General features: G+C 42.4%; 1 protein-coding gene across 13 annotated transcripts in view; it reads left to right on the top strand.

Moving 5' to 3' along the window:
- SYNGAP1 (synaptic Ras GTPase activating protein 1) overlaps positions 1-4,727 on the top strand; it is a 487,176-nt gene extending 482,449 nt beyond the window's left edge. For 12 of the 13 annotated variants that reach the window (XM_073598175.1, XM_073598174.1, XM_073598187.1 and 9 more), the window contains one exon: positions 3,016-4,727. In XM_073598175.1, the coding sequence (XP_073454276.1) occupies positions 3,016-3,146 (131 nt within the window). In that variant the 3' untranslated portion in view covers positions 3,147-4,727. The remainder of the gene's footprint in view (positions 1-3,015) is intronic. The other variant, XM_073598180.1, reaches the window with a different exon arrangement.
- Positions 4,728-17,276: the final 12,549 nt, after the last annotated feature.

The raw sequence follows: 17,276 nt of genomic DNA, 5'->3' as shown, positions 1-17,276 counted from the left end.
TCTTCTGCAGCAGTTGGTACCTCTTTTTATCACACAAGGTGAAGGTGTCACTCTCACTGATGGACTCCCTGACTATTTGTTTAGTCAACTTTTAATTTATTGGGGTACACTCTTATTTGACTAACAGCCACAAAAGTTTAGGTCAATAGATATTCTGGTAGGCATAGCTATTCAGTGGAGTCTCAGAGTGATGGATGAAGCTGTCGTGTGGTTCAACCTTACAGAATCTACTTAAAGTCCATCTTGGAGCTACCTTTCAGATAGACAGTTCATTGGTTGGCTAAGGTAGTAAGCATGGTAGGATGACAACACTGCTGCAAATTGTGAGAAAGTGGCTCGGGTCCCATTGACACCTAAAAGAGAAGTTTTGGATTAAAAAAAAATAACAAACATTTATACTTACCTAGGCGGAGAACTGAGTGATTGCTCAGTTCTCAGTCTTCAGTGAGCAGAGAGCTGGTGAGTGTGACTGTTAGTCACTGGCTCTCTGCTCTGCCCCTCCTGCGCTCATTGGAGCGCCGGGCTGTGGAGAGGACAAAGCAGCTTGCTCAAGCTCTCTGAGAGGCTGATCCTGCTGCCGGTTAAGGCATCTGGGTGGAGCCTGACATTAAAGGCGGGATCTCTCCAGAGCCTTGACCGGTTGAGTGGCGTCAGCCGACAGCAGGCTAAATACAGGAGCTTTGGCCCTACTTCTCCGTTAAGCTTTCCATAGGTGTGCATTAATGCAAACACGTTATTGTGCATTATGACACACATTAATGTGTGTTGCGTTAGGCAGCCTATTTGTTATGAATGGGTTGCAAATGTAGACCAAAAACAAAAAGCGTCAAACCACTGCTGAATAGACTACTACGAGGGATCCAATATGAACATCAAGTTACTTTTAATACAATATAATGAACTCACAGCCATAAGGGCAAACAGAAAAATATATTTGTCTGTTTTTGGTCTATATAGTTTTGAGTCACCGAAGACTGCAGAGTAATAATATAAAAAAAGGGGGGTTTGTAGGCCTTTCCAGTTATTTTTTTCATCAAAAAAATGTGTGTTGGGGAACCAGTTGCACAAAGAGGAGGAAGACCGTGGAAGCAATGAATAAGGTAAGTATATCAACCTTTTTATCATCCCCCAGGAAACATCAACAGTTAACCCCTTGGAACTGGCACCTTCCCACCCTTTAAGCTCACTGGCTATGTTTTACAGCAGTGGGAGCCAATGGCTCCTTCTGCTTTGTGTCAACCAATGAGGAGAGAGAGACCTGTGACAGCCAAGGCTTCCATGCACATTACTGGATCTAGAGGAGGCTCAGGTGAGTATTGGGTGGCTGTGGGGGGAGCAGCACACAGAAGGTTTTTTTGCCTTTGTGCATAGAATTCATGAAGGTAAAAACCCTTCTGCCTTTACAACCACTTTAATGTTTTACATACATTTTAGCAGGAGCTTGCCTAGGTTAATTGCCACCTAAAGTGACCATTTTTGCACAACCATACCACCCTGTCAGGCACCTACACCATAAAAACCAACGATGGCCGACTTGCCAGGATACTAGCAACTTGTGCATACAGGGCCACAATATTGAGCTGCAATGAGGACGAAGTGTCCGGTATGGACACGCCAGCTTTAGTACTGCCCTACATTGAGTGCTGCCTCACTTTTACTCACTGGTGACATAGCCCTGCACTTTAGGAAAAGTAAAGATACAGGAGGGAGTCAGGACTATAAAGTGAAGGCTGCAGCAGGTGTCCAGAGCTGGGCACTCAAGAGCAGAGATCTCAGTAATGGTGTCCTTGAGAGATATAAGACACAATCCTACTCCAGCCAAAGCTGTTTATTTCCTTTGGATAGGTAAAAATGGTTAGAGCCCCACTTAAGTTTTAATTGCGGCTTTGGCCCTTACTTAGGGAACCTCCCCTCATTTCTTTTCAGGAAGTGATAGGAAATCTCCCCAATGAGAAAAAAAAGTAGAGCATAGAAAAATTAAAGCTTCTGACTATATATTTCATTGTGCTCTGTGATTTCCTGTCTTGCTTACAACCAGATCTCCCATTTTATGTCATGGTGACACGGGAACCGGAAGTGAGGCAAAATATCTCTTTTGGGGTAAAATGTGGGCTGAAGTTGGGCTTTAAATGGTTTATTCCTAGAAAATATCCAAAACAATACCCTGAAATTTCCGTTTTGGGTGGTCTGACCTTTTATTACATGGTTACTGCACTACAGTAGCTACACCGTTGTGTAATTCTGTCTATCTGAATCTAAAAAAGCCTTTGACAATAATTCTTCTGTACGTCCGTTTGTGATTTGTAGTGACATCATTAGGCCTGTTTTATTAAAGTCTATCTAAACCTAAAAGCAAAAATGTAATATATTGCAGCTTACCAATCTTTAGATGTGATAGCTGCATTTGTTTTCTTTTCTTTTTTTAGACTAACAATATTTTTAACTAGTACTGAAAAATACCCAATGATCTTGCCAAAAAAGCAGTGTCCTTGTCACTTCCTGTGGGATGAAACTATGTAAACTACTCATCCCGTTAATCCACTATGTAATGGAGATGAACAAAAGTAGACATGTTTGAAGTCCACCCTGTGTTACAACCATGGCCCCCTCCATCAATGCAGTGGAGAATTGAGTGTAGCCACAAAAGGATGGGAAGTGTGTTATTTGCAGGATTACTGGGTAAAAAAAAGGGAAAACAACCTGAAAAATGAAAACGAATGCAGCCACCACATCTAAGGACTGGAAAGCTGCAATTACTGTATATTAAATGTTTGTTTTGGGGTTTTGAATGTATAATTGTATCAAGGCAGAACTGCTTTACTGTCCATTGCAGCCAGTCCTATTTTCCCAGTGCAATATGGGAAAACAAAAGGCAGGATAGCCTAATGGGTATAGCTCATTGATTATTGTTTTTTCTGTAGTTTGTTGTCTTTCTACAGATACATGTGTCTACATCTAAGAATGCCATGACCTTACATTAGTAAGTAAGCTCTCTCTCCCCCTCTCCCCCTACAGGAGAAGAAGTTTCCCTCCGTGGGTTCAGCAGACCCGCGTCTGAGGCTGGCGACACCATGGAATGGGGCCCTTCCACCTCTGCCTCCTCGACTCCAAATCACAGAAAATGGAGACTTTCTAAACTCAAGTGACCACCACTAACCGGAGCTGAGGGGTCCATCCAGGAGCCTAGGGGGGAGGAAGGGGGACTGGAATTCCCCCACTGAGGCATCTGTCCATGGGCCCGAAGGAAAGGGGGCTGGGAACCCCCTTTCCTCCATGACTCTGACATCGTCCCTCTGCGCCGTCTAGACCTGCGGCCGACAATCTGTGTGACCCCGGACACACTTGGGAAGTGGAGAGGAGAGAGAAGGGGACATCGCACTGAACTTAGCCTAAGACCCCCTTGACCGTATAAAACCCATTTCCTAAGCCTTTGTTCTGTTTGGACTCTTAAAATCTATAAATTTCCTCTGTTTTGTCCTAAATTTTTTCAGTTGGCCCTATTAAGTCTCCTGATCTCCCCCCTCCTCACTATCTGTCTCAGGTCTGACGCCCTGGGATTCGCACTGACAGATCTGCACTGTAGGGGGTACCTCGCCAAATTCATCTTCTCATCCTTTCACCCTCTACCCTCATTTTATCTCCAGTCTGATAATACTTTTCTTTATTATTTGACTGACATTGACCATAATTTCATCAGCCTTCATCTACCTTTTCTGTGTGATATGGTCGAAAAGTCCTGTGATTGATTGAGTTGACTTTAGTTGACTATGGTCAACTTGGGAATAGCGCAACAGAAAGGAGGTTTACATTAGAATATAATTTAATGTGGAGTCAGTGAAAAGAATATTGAAGACGTCATACCTATGTTAAGCAGAAGGGAAACGTCAATGGTAGGAAAGAAATTGGATCAGGTCATTAAAGTGTACTTCCGACAATATAGTTGGCTGGACATAAATTTAGAATTGACAGCCTGCCAACTCACCGGGAACCCAGCAAAAAATGTTCTCAGTGCACAAAATAGAAGTCTTGGATTATGACAGGTACACTTTGAAGACCATGTAAGGACAAAAAGGAAAGCCATTGAAAGAAAGGTAAACTCTTGTAGAGGGTTATCTCAGTACATATCCTGTTTTACCTCCTTGAAATGAGCAGCTGTTCTGGAAGACTTGAGATCATCAAATTCTTATCAATATTACTATTATTATTATTATTGAAATTTTTATTGATTTATTGAAATCTGTCAGTCCGGGTGGAGCCGAACGAGTGGTAGGAGTCTCCCGCCCAAAGAACTAACAATCTAACTCCACTTCCTGTGACACGGGGAGTTTATACATAACTTGGCCTCAAAGGTCGTGTGGGACTTGTGTTTGGATGGGGGAGGGAGGTGCCAAGGGAACTCGTTCCGCCCATAATCGGAGGTTGGTGCCATAAAACTTGCAGGGCCCCTCTTCACTTTTGTGACAAGGAGCTGCTGGGCCCGAAATGAATGTGTCAGTACAAAAAAAAAAAAAAAAAAGATATTCTGATTGTATTTGGTTCTTTTTGACGTTCTGTGTAAATATGAAAAAAAGTTTAAAGAAAAAAAAAAAACAGAGAATTCAGAGTCGTTCTGTGAATCGAGAGCTCAGAAAGCAACTAATATTTGTTATTTATTATGACATATATTTATATATTTAAGGAAGAGACAACAGGTGCTGACATCCATTGTCTGCTCAATATTTCACTCTCCCAGTCTCTACAGTCATCGGAATTTCCTGTCACATGTCATTACAGGGACTTGAGGGGCCAGAGGACTACCGGCTTGAAAGTTTACATCACAGTCAAGGAATGATTTCATTGCAGTTCTTTCTTTAACCCATGAAATCCTACAAAGTGTGTAGACTAACAATACTGATTAAAGTACAATTGAACTTTCACTTTAAATCCGCAAAAAAAAAAATTCCAGGCGCATTAAAAAAAAAAAAATCTTCCAGTTTGTTTTCTCTTTAGAAGCCATCTACAGCATGAGTAGAATATCCTGTCCCCTGCCAGCATGCTACAGAAAAGGACCCTTGCCCTCTGTATGGAAGAAGTGGCCTCTGCAGAGGTCCAGCATGTCCTCTACTGAGTCAGAACTATAGCGGATTGGACAGCTTGAGCTCTGACATCATAGAGGCTGTCTGACCTTGGCAGGGAGGGATGCCAAATCAGCGGCTGACAAGGCCTGTGCTTGCAGTCACACTGGAAAAAAATATCACTAAAGGTCTAGTTCAGTTATGGTCTATTCACATTGTCATCAGTCAAGCCCTGATGAAGAGGGTGCTCTTGGACCACTGAAACAGGTTGACTACTTTTTGGATTATCTCCCTGACTTTTATTGGAATAAAGTAGTATCTGGACCTCTTCGCAGTGGTGTGGCGCTTCAATTTCCATTTTTGTTACAGAAACACAGACTGATCCAAAGCTCCGCTCAAAGCTGATCTCTCCTGCACATGGACAACCTGGGTGCCGGCTATTACACTCCATCTCCACATTCACTGAAAATAGGAAAAATCAGCCCCACTTCAATTAGCTCTTCTTGCAGTAATTTTAATAATCAGTAAGTAGAGTGCATACAGTGATGTCTCCAACCAAAAATCAACCTTCCTTGTCGTGCGTCATCACTCCGGGCTTGCTCACAGCCAGGCGTGGTGAAACACATCAAGGAAGGTTGGTTTTGGGTTGAAGACATCACTTCATGCACTCTACTTACTAATTATTAAAATTACTGCAAGAAGAGCTAATTGGAGTGTGGCTGTTTTTTCCTATTTTCCATTTTTGTTACATTACTCTGCAGAGAGACTACTGCTTCTAAACCGAGAGCAATGGTCCTTATCTGCAGAATACTGGCAGTAGACAGGCTTTTGTACTCAAGCTGTGGCTGCTTTAGAAACTAAACAAATTATAAGCACACCTTTTTGTTTTAATGCATCTGAAATGTATTTAGCTGATTTGAATAGTAAGGTTAGTTGTGTTTTAAGTGCAGGCACCTTTAATGTGTTTTTGTACTTGTGATTTTCTTCAAATAGTCCCTCTGTGCCTGTAAAGGATAAAGATTTCATAACCACCATGTGTCAGGTCAGTCATAAGCTTTTTTCTCTGTCACCTAACAGTTCAATATCAAAACCTACACTGACCCATGAAGTTCTGACATTGGACAGTTCAGTGGCAGATGGAGCTTAGCACTGATTGGAAGATCAAAGACTTACCTAAAACCTTGACCTTGAATCCAAGTTCCTCTCCAGGAACCCAGGACTGGATTTAGGATAATCACTTTACTATTAGATTTTGTTTACATACTTTGCATTCACTTTAAGGGCCAACTCCAGATTCAAAAATGATGTTGCTGGCCAGCTGAATCACATGTTTATATGGGAAGTCTATTGGTAAGTTGTACCAGAGTTCCCATTGTCACCCAATAGCCAAGGCAAATGATAGTGCCAAGTTCCCCTGGTGGATTCTCCAATCAACATATACCTGGGCAATCCCAATGTGAGAAAGTGACACTTTATTTATGGCCTTGTGAGTGGGGTGAAGATACAACTGCAGCAGAGTACTTTTGCCTTTGGAGTCCCCCGGAGATATTAGAAGCATTGTGTGATTTAACCATCCAAAACAAAGTTGAGTTGGCCTTTAAAGAGGAACTTTGTTAAAGGGTTTCTAAAGTTGTCAATGTCAACTAGTGAAAGAGTAGTAATTTTTTTCATTTTTAAACTTTGCTTTTTAAAGGGGAAAAAGGTTGAATCCTATTCTGCACCTTAAAGTGGGGAAACATCCCATTTTTTTTTTTTACCATGCTTTGGGCTGTTCAAGACTACTCTGGCTACCTACCAGCCACAAAGCAGGAATTTTATTTTCTAAAACAATGGAAAAAAAAAAAACTTCCCTTGCTTGTTGAGCATTGCCGAATGCTGAAAACTTTAAAAAAAACAGGACTCTATAGAGGCTAATCTGTTGAGAGTCAAGAGGGCTAGCTACAGAGATTGCCAACGCTTTAGACATGGGCCATCACCAGTTGGCCCTTCAGAATCCTCAGCATTGACAAACAACATTAATAATATTTGTAACCCTGAGAACATAAATCTAGGGATGGTGCTGCCAATAGATCCAGCTTTTAAAAGACCTAGAGTCTAATCTGGCAAATCTGTACTATTTCCAGTGGACAGATACCCATGGGAAAAAGGGTTTGCCAGGTTGGAGTAGATGAACGCTAGTCAGTGAAACCCATCAAAATTCTATGGCAGGGAAGTCTATGGAATGGTGACCCTGAATAGAAGCTACAAACTTGGTGGCTAGTTTCTTGGAAAGGTTGCTGGTTTCTTGGAATGGGGGGGAGTTTGAATGAATCTACCATTGTATTAATAGGTAAATATATTTATATAGAAGATTACAGGTCCTTTTTAACATCAATAAATCATACAAGCTTTTGAATTTATTTGCTGCTTGTTGTGTAGATTATTTATACTCCAAAAACGCCTCAATATTTGCCCAATAATTGACAGTTTACTAGCACTAAAGCAGTAAATGTTAATATCAGTGGCCCTCGATGTGTTTTTTAAACTGTGATGGCAACCGGTGTCCCTGTCCACCTAAATCCGGGTCCCTTTGATGAGATCTGCAGCCAGTCAAAATTCCTGTCCTTCTTGTACTTCGCCGATCAGTATAAGAGGGATGCACAACACACTGCAGACAGGAGGATACAACATATTATCTAAAGGTGACTAAGCCTAACTTATTTTTTGGGTGTATACTTTTTAAAACAATAAATAAAAAGTTAAATATGTAAATGAATTGTGAACTTGTTATTAAGCTCTTTCGTGCTGATGAGAGACTTGATGGCCGGAATCAACATCAGAGATGGCCACAGCTGCGTGGCTACACTCAGGAAACTGGGACCAGACTGTGTATGTATTAAGAGATGTATTTACTGTGAAAAAAAAAATATCCAAACACCAGCACATAGTGACAGAGTGCCTGAATAATAACTAACAAACAACTATATGCAATATACTTTATACAAAATAGGGAATAAAAAAAGTAGGGGAAATTGGAGGTGCAGAGAGCAGATGGGAAGGGGGAACCAAAACTGGGATCATGAACAAGGGAGAGCAGGTACAAGGCAGGAGGATACAGGTACAGCAAACAGGGCAGGAACAGGATAACGGATAACAGTATCTGGCAGCAAGCAAAACAGTGGAGCGAGAGGCCCGTAGTAGGGGAGGACCTAAATACCCTCCCAGTAGCCAGCATCAGGTGAAGACTGACTATTACTGCTGGGAGACACCCGCTGGTGGACACTGAATTTACAACCCTCCACCCAGGGAATCACAGTGCCATCAGCAGGCGATACAAGTCCTGACACTTGATGTCCCAGGTAGTGCAGCCATAGACAATAACCCAAGACAGCAGTTAATTGACAGGCATCATAAGGTGCCACAAAAAAAGCATTTTTTCAGTAGCGTCACCCTACATCACTACTTGAAGTCAATATTCCAAGTACCGACTGGGCATGATACTCTGCCCTCCCACATTATAAGCCTGGGGAGAGGTCGCTCAAGACACCTAATGCCGCGTACACACGTCCAGTTTTTCCGTCGCAATAAACTCTGAAGGTTTTTCCAACGGAATTCCGCTGAAACTGTCTTGCATACACATGATCACACCAAAGTCCGACCGTCAAGAACGCGGTGACGTACAACATGTACGACGGGACTAGAAAAAGGAAGTTCAATAGCCAGTAGCCAATAGCTTCCGTCTTTTACTTGCTTCAGAGCGTGCGTTGTTTTTGGTCCGTCGGAACAGCATACAGATGAGCTGTTTTCCGGATAGGAATTGGTTCAGTCGGAAATATTTAGAATATGTTTTATTTCTAAGTCCGTCAGAATTTTCGAAGAAAGAAGTCTGATGAGGCATACACACGATCGTAATATACGATGAAAAGCTTCCGTCTGACTTTTTCTGTCGGACATTCCACTCCTGTGTACGCGGCATAACAAAGCCTTGGGGGAGGCAGTGAGAGCTGTAGTGACCATCTGGGGAGCTGACAATACAGGTATCCATTAAAATCCATACAGTGTATGGCCAGCAACCAAGGTGTGGGGTCTCTAAATGACCAAATAGATATAGCTGTTCAATATCCAGTGATCATGCAAAGGTCACCATCACTCCAGAAAGTATGCTTTAAGAGACCTTTGCTTTATCAGTCCCCATCCAGAAACATGTACAGAGCCTAGAGATCTATTACAGACAATTTCTTTGTGTTACATGTGGCATCCCTAATGATGGATTCAGGTTTACTGTGCTAGGAGTTTAATGTTTGCTGATCTACTAACAGAGTGCATTTGTGTATCATGGGTTCTCAAGGGTGCTGTGTTTCTTAGAACAACACTTGGACTAATTAGGTGTTGACATTTCCACTCAGCACTCACCTTGGGTAAGTGTACTGACCTGGTTTACCTACTCATCCACAAAAGAGAAGCAGGTATGGACATGATATAAAGATTACTAAAATTCTTGAAATGTATATAGTTAAGCTAAAAGGGATTGTTTCTTTTAAAATAATTGTAACATTACTTAAAAGCCCAATTAAAGGCTCCATGGGCCTCCCACAGGTGATGCCCAACCCTGCCCCCAAAGGCTCCTCTAGTACGATAAGTTTTCATTTTGTTCTAATATACATTTTTCAAATGTTTTCTAGCCGGTCACTTTACATGCCAGGTCCTCTTCCTCCCCTTATCTTTTCTAATGGGCTGTTCTTGAAGATGCGCCAATACGTTATGAATGAAGGGTGCGGTGGTGACACCCCCTTGGGGGATGAGGCCATGACACCTCGCATTCGTAGTAAGTCCTCAGTTTTCTGGCCTGAATGATGCTGAACATCATTTCATCCACCCGAAAGACTCAAGAGGTCTTGTGGTGAAAAAGAAACACTGTTGGGACAACTCCGAATTGAAGACGAGTATTGCGGCCTGAGCTGCTTCGTTATTTTGTTCGCTGTCTGGGGGCCCATTTTATTTAACATAAATTGCCTGGAGTTGGGCTTTAAATGTGGATGGGATACCTTTCTTCTCCAGAGATATATTAGTGGAGTGACTGATCTACAGAATTAACCCGAATTCCACTGTTGGGGGTCAAGAAACATTTTTTCTGTGTAAAGATAGGTCGGTTTGAACTTTATGGAGCCATGTTGTTTTTTAGCCTAACTTAAGTTGGCAACCTCCTAGTTGACATTTTCAGGTTTCAAAATATTTGCAAGCAATGGGTGTAAAGTTTCTAGGCATATTGAAAAATGCAGTAAACCATAAGTTGCAAATCAGATTTCAATTTATTAAAGTCAACTCAATTAGATTGTTTTCTATGGGAAACAGATTGTCAGTGGTGCCTAGTGGATTCTCCTAAGTTATATATGAAGAATCCAATCCTGAGATACAGGGGACTCTCCAGATAACAACTTGGGCCAAAGTTTGTCTCTTAGGACGACTGGAGGTGTATAAAAGACGCCAGTCCACAGAATCTCTTTCTTCCATTCAAACTTCACCATCATGGACAATACCAAAGAGCTGTCAAACGACGTCAGGGACAAGCTTGTAGACCTGCTCAAGGCTGGAATGGGATACAAGACCATCAGCAAGAAGCTTGGTGAGAAGGAGACAACTGTTGGAGCGATTATTCGCAAATGGAAGAAATACAACATAACCATCACTCTCCCTCGGTCTGGGGCTCCATGCAAGATTTTGCCTTATGGGGTAAGGACGATCATAAGAAAAGTGAGGGATCAGCCCACAACTACACGAGAGAAGCTTGTGAATGAGCTCAAGGCAGTTGGGACTACAGTCACCAAACAAACCATTGGTAACACAATTCGCCACCATAGAATGAAATCCTGCAGCACCCGCAAGGTCCCCCTCCTCAAGAAGGCACATGTACAGGCCCGTCTGAAGTTTGCCAAAGAACATCTAAATGATTCAGAGCTCTTTGGCATTAACTCCACTGCTCGTGTTTGGAGGAAGAAAAATGCTGACTATGACCCTAAGAACACCATCCCTACAGTCAAGCATGGAGGTGGAAACATTATGCTTTGGGGATCAAATACTTATTTCACTCACTGAACTGCAACTCAATTTTTAACATTTGTATCGTGTTTTTTTCTGGATTTTTGGTTGCTATTCTGTCTCTATCATTTAAAATACGCCTAAGATAAAAATTATAGACATTTAGAAAATCTGCACGAGATCAAATAATTATTTTCCCCACTGCCTTCCAGATTAGTATGGGACCCAGCATAGTATGATATAAGATTTTAGACGTTTGCCATGGCTCTGTCATGTGACCTGTGATGTAGGTGTAACACTATGCATTGTTACTGAAAATGCAGAACTCTATTTATCCACAAGATGGCAGCATTCAACACTTTCACTTGCCATAGTACCATTACAAGTATTCAGAGCCTTCTGTGCATTGTAGGTTGCAGGAAGCAGAACTTTTCACATAGTAAAGCTGAAGTCAAACTACAGAGCTCATAGGCAATTGTCAAGGGGCCAGAGAATATAAAATAAAGAGCCAGGGAAGACACAGGGGAGCTGGAGAGAGACGTTGCACCAGAGAGGAGTATAAAGAAAAAATGGGCAGAATAAAAAATTACATGTATGGTGCTGTCACTAGCGTTAAAGCTGCACTCTGGGGAAAAATCCAAAATTACTTTTGCAGTGAGCCCAACCCCCCACCCTGCATTAAATGCTAATTTTTGTCTGGGATACTATTCAAAATCAGAAATATTTACCTTACCTCCATATTGCTTACTTACCTCCATATGACTGATCCCCTGAAGCCGCTTCTTTTGATCACTCCATTGATTGCACTCTGATGCCATTACATACAATGCGATTGAGGGTCCGCCCACAATTCAGGGAGGCGGGGGAAAGAGGAGAAAACTGCAGGTTTTGTTGCCTTCTGCCAGTGGATCTGTTATTTCTACACTTCCTTTACCAGGCCAAACGATCTAGTAAAACTGGCAAGTATTGGGTTGGATCAAAAAATATAACAGTAACCTGCGGATCTGGGTCTGAACAATGCAGGAGCCTGTGCATTTCACCTTCGGCACACTTATAGCAGATGCAGTGATTTGCAGGAAACCACTTAAGGACTGCCCTATAACAGATATATTGCTGCAAGGTGACTCTCCTGTGCAGAATCCTGTATATATATGTGATTATGCACTTCCGCCTACAGGGGGCGAGCCGCCTTTTGCTGTGATTACTCAATGACAATGGATGTTGGGCAGAGACACAGAACAGAGCTCTGCCTAAGTAAACAAGGCAGAGCTCTGTTGTGACGGGGTAAATTATGGACTTTGTGTCCCTGCAAAGCAGGGAATAAAATACATCACTTCCCTTAGTAAAATCAGCACACATAGTAAACACAAACATTGGCTAAGCACACAGTTAACCCTTTGATCACCCTAAATGTTTAACCCCTTCCCAGCCAGTGTCATTAGTACATATTTTTAGCACTGATCACTGTATTAGTGTCACTGGTTCCCACAGCGTCAGTTAGTGCCCGATTGTCCGCCTAATTATCGCAGTCCCGCTATAAGTCGCTGTTCACTACCATTAGTATGAAAAAAAATTCCAATATATCCCATAGATTGTAGACGCTATTACTTTTGTGCAAACCAATCAATATACACTTACTTTGAAGGTTTTTACCAAAAATATGTAGCAGAATACATATTGGCCTAAACTTATGAAGAAATTAGATTTTTTTAAATTATTTTATTGGTTGTGTTTTATAGCAGAAAGTAAAAAATATTGTTTTTCTTTTTTCAAATCTGTCAGTCTTTTTTTGTTTATAGCACAGAAAATAAAAAAAACGTGGAGGTGATCAAATACCACCAAAAGAAACCTCTATTTATGAGGGGGAAAAAAAATGACAAATTTTATTTGGGTACAGCATGGCATGACCGGGCAATTGTCAGTCAAAGTAAGGCAGTGCCGTATCGCAAAAAATGGCCTGGTCATGAAGGGGAGGTAAATCTTCTTATGGAGGTCAAGTGGTTAATGTAAAAATGTAATCTATGCAATTTTTTTCTTAATTTATTATTGGTGCATTTATTCAATTTAAAATGTAATTTAAAAAGGCGGACTATGCCTTTAAAGTCTTTTTTTAAACTACAGTACACATCCATTGATTTCACTGCAGAACGAACAATGTTGGCATTCTGTTACAGGAAGTGGAAATATAATAGATCTACTGGTAGGATCAACAGGTCATAAAATTATGTAATGGGGGGAGGGATCCGCCAAAACAAAAACTAACGTGGTAGGCTGCATGGGGACCTGGGCATTTAGATTCTGCAAGCGATTTCAAAATGCTCTGCTAAAATGACAAATCGTACAAAGCGAATTTCGGATGCCATTAATTTTAATGGCACCTAAAAACGCAGTGCGGTTCTGCTGCAAGTGACACGTGATAAATCGCGCTGTGATCGAGGCACACCGCATCGCGTGAGGCTTGCCACCCAAAAAAAGGTTCAGGAGCTTCTTTTGGGCAAAAAGCCTTGTGCGATGCAGTTTGCAGCGATTTATCGCGTGACTATCATGGCAGAACCGCACCGCGTTTTTAGGTGCCATTAAAAGGAATGGCATCTGAAATTCACATTGTGCGATTTGTCATTTTAGCAGAGAGTTTCGAAATCGCAGGCAGAATCCTGGCGATTCTGCCCACAATTCAAAGCGCCCAGGTGTGAATGCAGCCTTCTGAATTTGTCCATTGTTACACTTTCAGGCTTGGTTCACACCTAAGCGGCTCGGTGAACCACATTTGCACGGGCACAGCCTTCTATTCATTTGATTGGGCTTCCGTGTCTGCATTTCATGCAGGAGAAAGGTTCCTGCACCTTTTTTAATATGCAGCTGTTGGGAAATCGCATGGTGCTTTTGCATCATGTGATTTCCCCCAACCAAAAACAGACTGTGGTTTCAGATGTGTGGGGTGCCATTAGGAATGAAGTCTGCAAAGGAGCAGTGCGGTTTGGCTGTGGGTGGTTGCGAGTTCAGGAACAGGTGCCATTAACACCGCACAAGTGTGAACCTAGCCTAGAATGGTATACTCTAAGGAATTTTTCAGTGAAAGAGCCACAACTTATATTTTACATATATTTATGGCCAAAAAAAAAAAAATCAGTTTTATAAATAAACAAATCAAGTTTAAAGTGGATTTAAACCCGTATATATTTTTTTTTTTATCATACTGTAGAGTATAAGATTTCATATCATTTGAGCCCAGTCTTCCCACACAGAGTTAATCCATCTCTGAGCAATCCTCTTTTATTGTTCAGTGAGAGAAATCTTGACAAACTGAGAAAAACTTTGTCAAATACTCCCCCTTGCTGTGAGTGACAGCCTAAGACACAGGCATTATTTTTTAATTCCCTCCCCCACTCCTTTCTTCAGCAGCTCTGCAAGAATTGGCTGTTCCACACCTCACCATGATTTGGCATGCTGAAGTCATGTGGTTACTTTCCTGTCTTTTCACTGGATGTTAGAGATCATAGCAGAAGTTCAGTGTAAGAAATACACAGGAGAAAATGCATATTGACAAGGGGAGTGTAGAGGTGGGCGGGGAGTCTACTGACATCACGACTCCACCCACCGAGCTCCAGACAACAGACCCGCCCACAGAATCTGCAGTTTTTCGGGTCTAATAACAGACAGAGGGGAGACATTTGACAGGTAAAGATACATGCAGGAGGCGTGTATATCCTTATAGATAATCCCTATGGCAGTAGTTTAGAAAGGATGACATTGGGTTTACATCCACTTTAAATGAATGAATATGCTTTACTTGAGCTTTTTCGTAATCAGAATGCGATGATTTAGGCCAGTGGTCTCCAAACTGCGGTCCGGGGACCGGATGACACCAATAATGGGGTACTATTCCTCCCACTGACACCAACGATAGGTTACCATTCCTCCCACTGACACCAATGATGGGACACTATTCTTCCCACTGATACTAATAATGGGTTACAATTCCTCCCACTAATGATAATTGGGCACTATTCCTCCCACTGACACCAACGATGGGGCACTATTCCTTCCACTGACACCAATGATGGGGCACTATTCCTTCCACTGACACCAGCGATGGGTTATCATTCTTCCCACTGACACCAATGATGAGGCACTATTCCTCCCACTGACACCAAGAATGGGGCACTATTCTTTCCACTGACACCAACAATGGAGCACTATTCCGCGTACTATCACCAATGACTGTGCACTATTCCTCCCATTGACACCAAAAACAGGGCACTATTCTTCCCACTGACAAACAATAATGGGTTACAATTCTTCCCACTAACAATGATTGGGCACTATTCCTCCCACTGACACCAACAATGGGGCACTATTCCTCCCACTGACACCAACGATGGGGCACTATTCCTTCCACTGACACCAACGATGGGGCACTATTCCTCCCACTGACACCAACGATGGGGCACTATTCCTTCCACTGACACCAACGATGGAGCACTATTCCTTCCACTGACACCAACGATGGAGCACTATTCCTCCCACTGACACCAACAATGGTGCACAATTTCTCCCACTAACAATGATTGGACACTATTCCTCCCACTGACACCAATGTCCGGCCCCCCTAAAGTCTGAAGGAGTTAAACTCACCCATTGTTTAGAAAATTTGTAAACCCCTGATTTAGGTCAACAGAAAAAAAAAAAAGAAATCCCAAACTTGAGCCCATCAGAGTCGTGCTTACATCAATGCCCCCCTTAGTACTAGTCAGAGTTCCCCATCCCCTTACATTGGAATCCCCATCAGAGCCCCCCTTTACCTCAGAGTCAATCTTTGCATCAGGGTCCCCTTCAGAGCCCCCTTTACATCAGAGTCCCCCTTTACCTAGGGTCCCAATTGCTGACCCCATCAAAGCCTTCTTTTACATCAGGGTCCCCATCAGAGCCCCCCTTTACTTCAGAGTCAGTCTTTACATCAGGGTCCCCTTCAGAGCCCCCTTTACATCAGAGTCCCCCTTTACCTAGGGTCCCAATTGCTGACCCCATTAAAGCCTTCCTGCACATCAGGGTCCCCATTAGAGTCCCCCATTACATCAGAGGGCTGGATAAGATTGTGCAGTGGGCTGCATTTGGCTTGCGGACCGTAGTTTGGAGACCTCTGCTCTAGACAGACATAACTGTCTGGGACAAGACAGTTCCATCCTGGAAGATAGATTATTCTGTAGAGCTGCTGCAGTTGCTGGTTTGAGATCCACGCTCCAATCTGTCCTTCATGCACCGCCAACTGTAAAATCCTGACAGATGTTCAAATTCTTCTCCATTCTGTCCACAGCCCAGAAAATAATGTCTTGGCTGGCATTTGACATCAATGTGAAATTCAGCAGTTAGATTGAGACGGATTTCCAGTTGGGCTAAGCTGGGGATTCAGGTGTGGAGATCTCACCTTCGCAGCTGCGAGTCGCCAGGTCATTCACCATAGAGGCTTCTACCAAAATCTGAAATATCAATTTTCTGTGGACTGACTCTTTAAAGTAAACCATACTTGGTTAGAATTTGCCAATGCATGTTATAATGATTGAATGTTTTTCTCCTACAGAAAATACTTGTTTTCAACTTTTTTTTTTTATTTAACTCCTTGTGCATCTTAGTGCTGCTGATCTCCTCCAGCTTCTCTGCTGCTACTTCTTCTCTACATGCAGGCACTCCAGTGACAGCTGCATATGAATCCTTTGGACTGGCTTCCTAATGGTAATGAACATGCATGCAATGAGCATGAATAAGGCTCCATATGGTATCCACAGAAAGCACTCGTGACAGGATGACAACACAGGAGAGCAATTTGAAGACATTAGGAGAGAGTTGTCTGCAGGTGTCGGAACTGGAAGTGCCGGAACACAGACCTTCATGCCAGGATCAGAGTATTATTTTTATGAAAGTTGCATATTAAACATTGAAAATGACCTTTAAAATAATTTTTAAGTTTATTTAAACTTAAGAATTAAAAAGCAATATGTTGCAGTTTACAAGTCTTTGATGACCTCATCCAAATCAAAACATAGAGAAGCTTTAGGCAGGGGCGGCCCGACCATATGGGGTGCAAGGGCACTGCCACCCCCCCCCCATCCAAGCTTCGTCCCCCTAATCCATACAGCCGGCCCCTAATCTACATGCGGGGCGCCGGACACATGGATTACAATGAGTTCTTTTTTTTTTTTCTGAAGCATG

Source organism: Aquarana catesbeiana, linkage group LG09 (genome assembly GCF_042186555.1).
Source record: "Aquarana catesbeiana isolate 2022-GZ linkage group LG09, ASM4218655v1, whole genome shotgun sequence".
NCBI lineage: Eukaryota > Metazoa > Chordata > Amphibia > Anura > Ranidae > Aquarana > Aquarana catesbeiana.
Note: the sequence above shows the minus strand (reverse complement) of the source record. Positions and strands in the feature narration are given on the sequence as shown.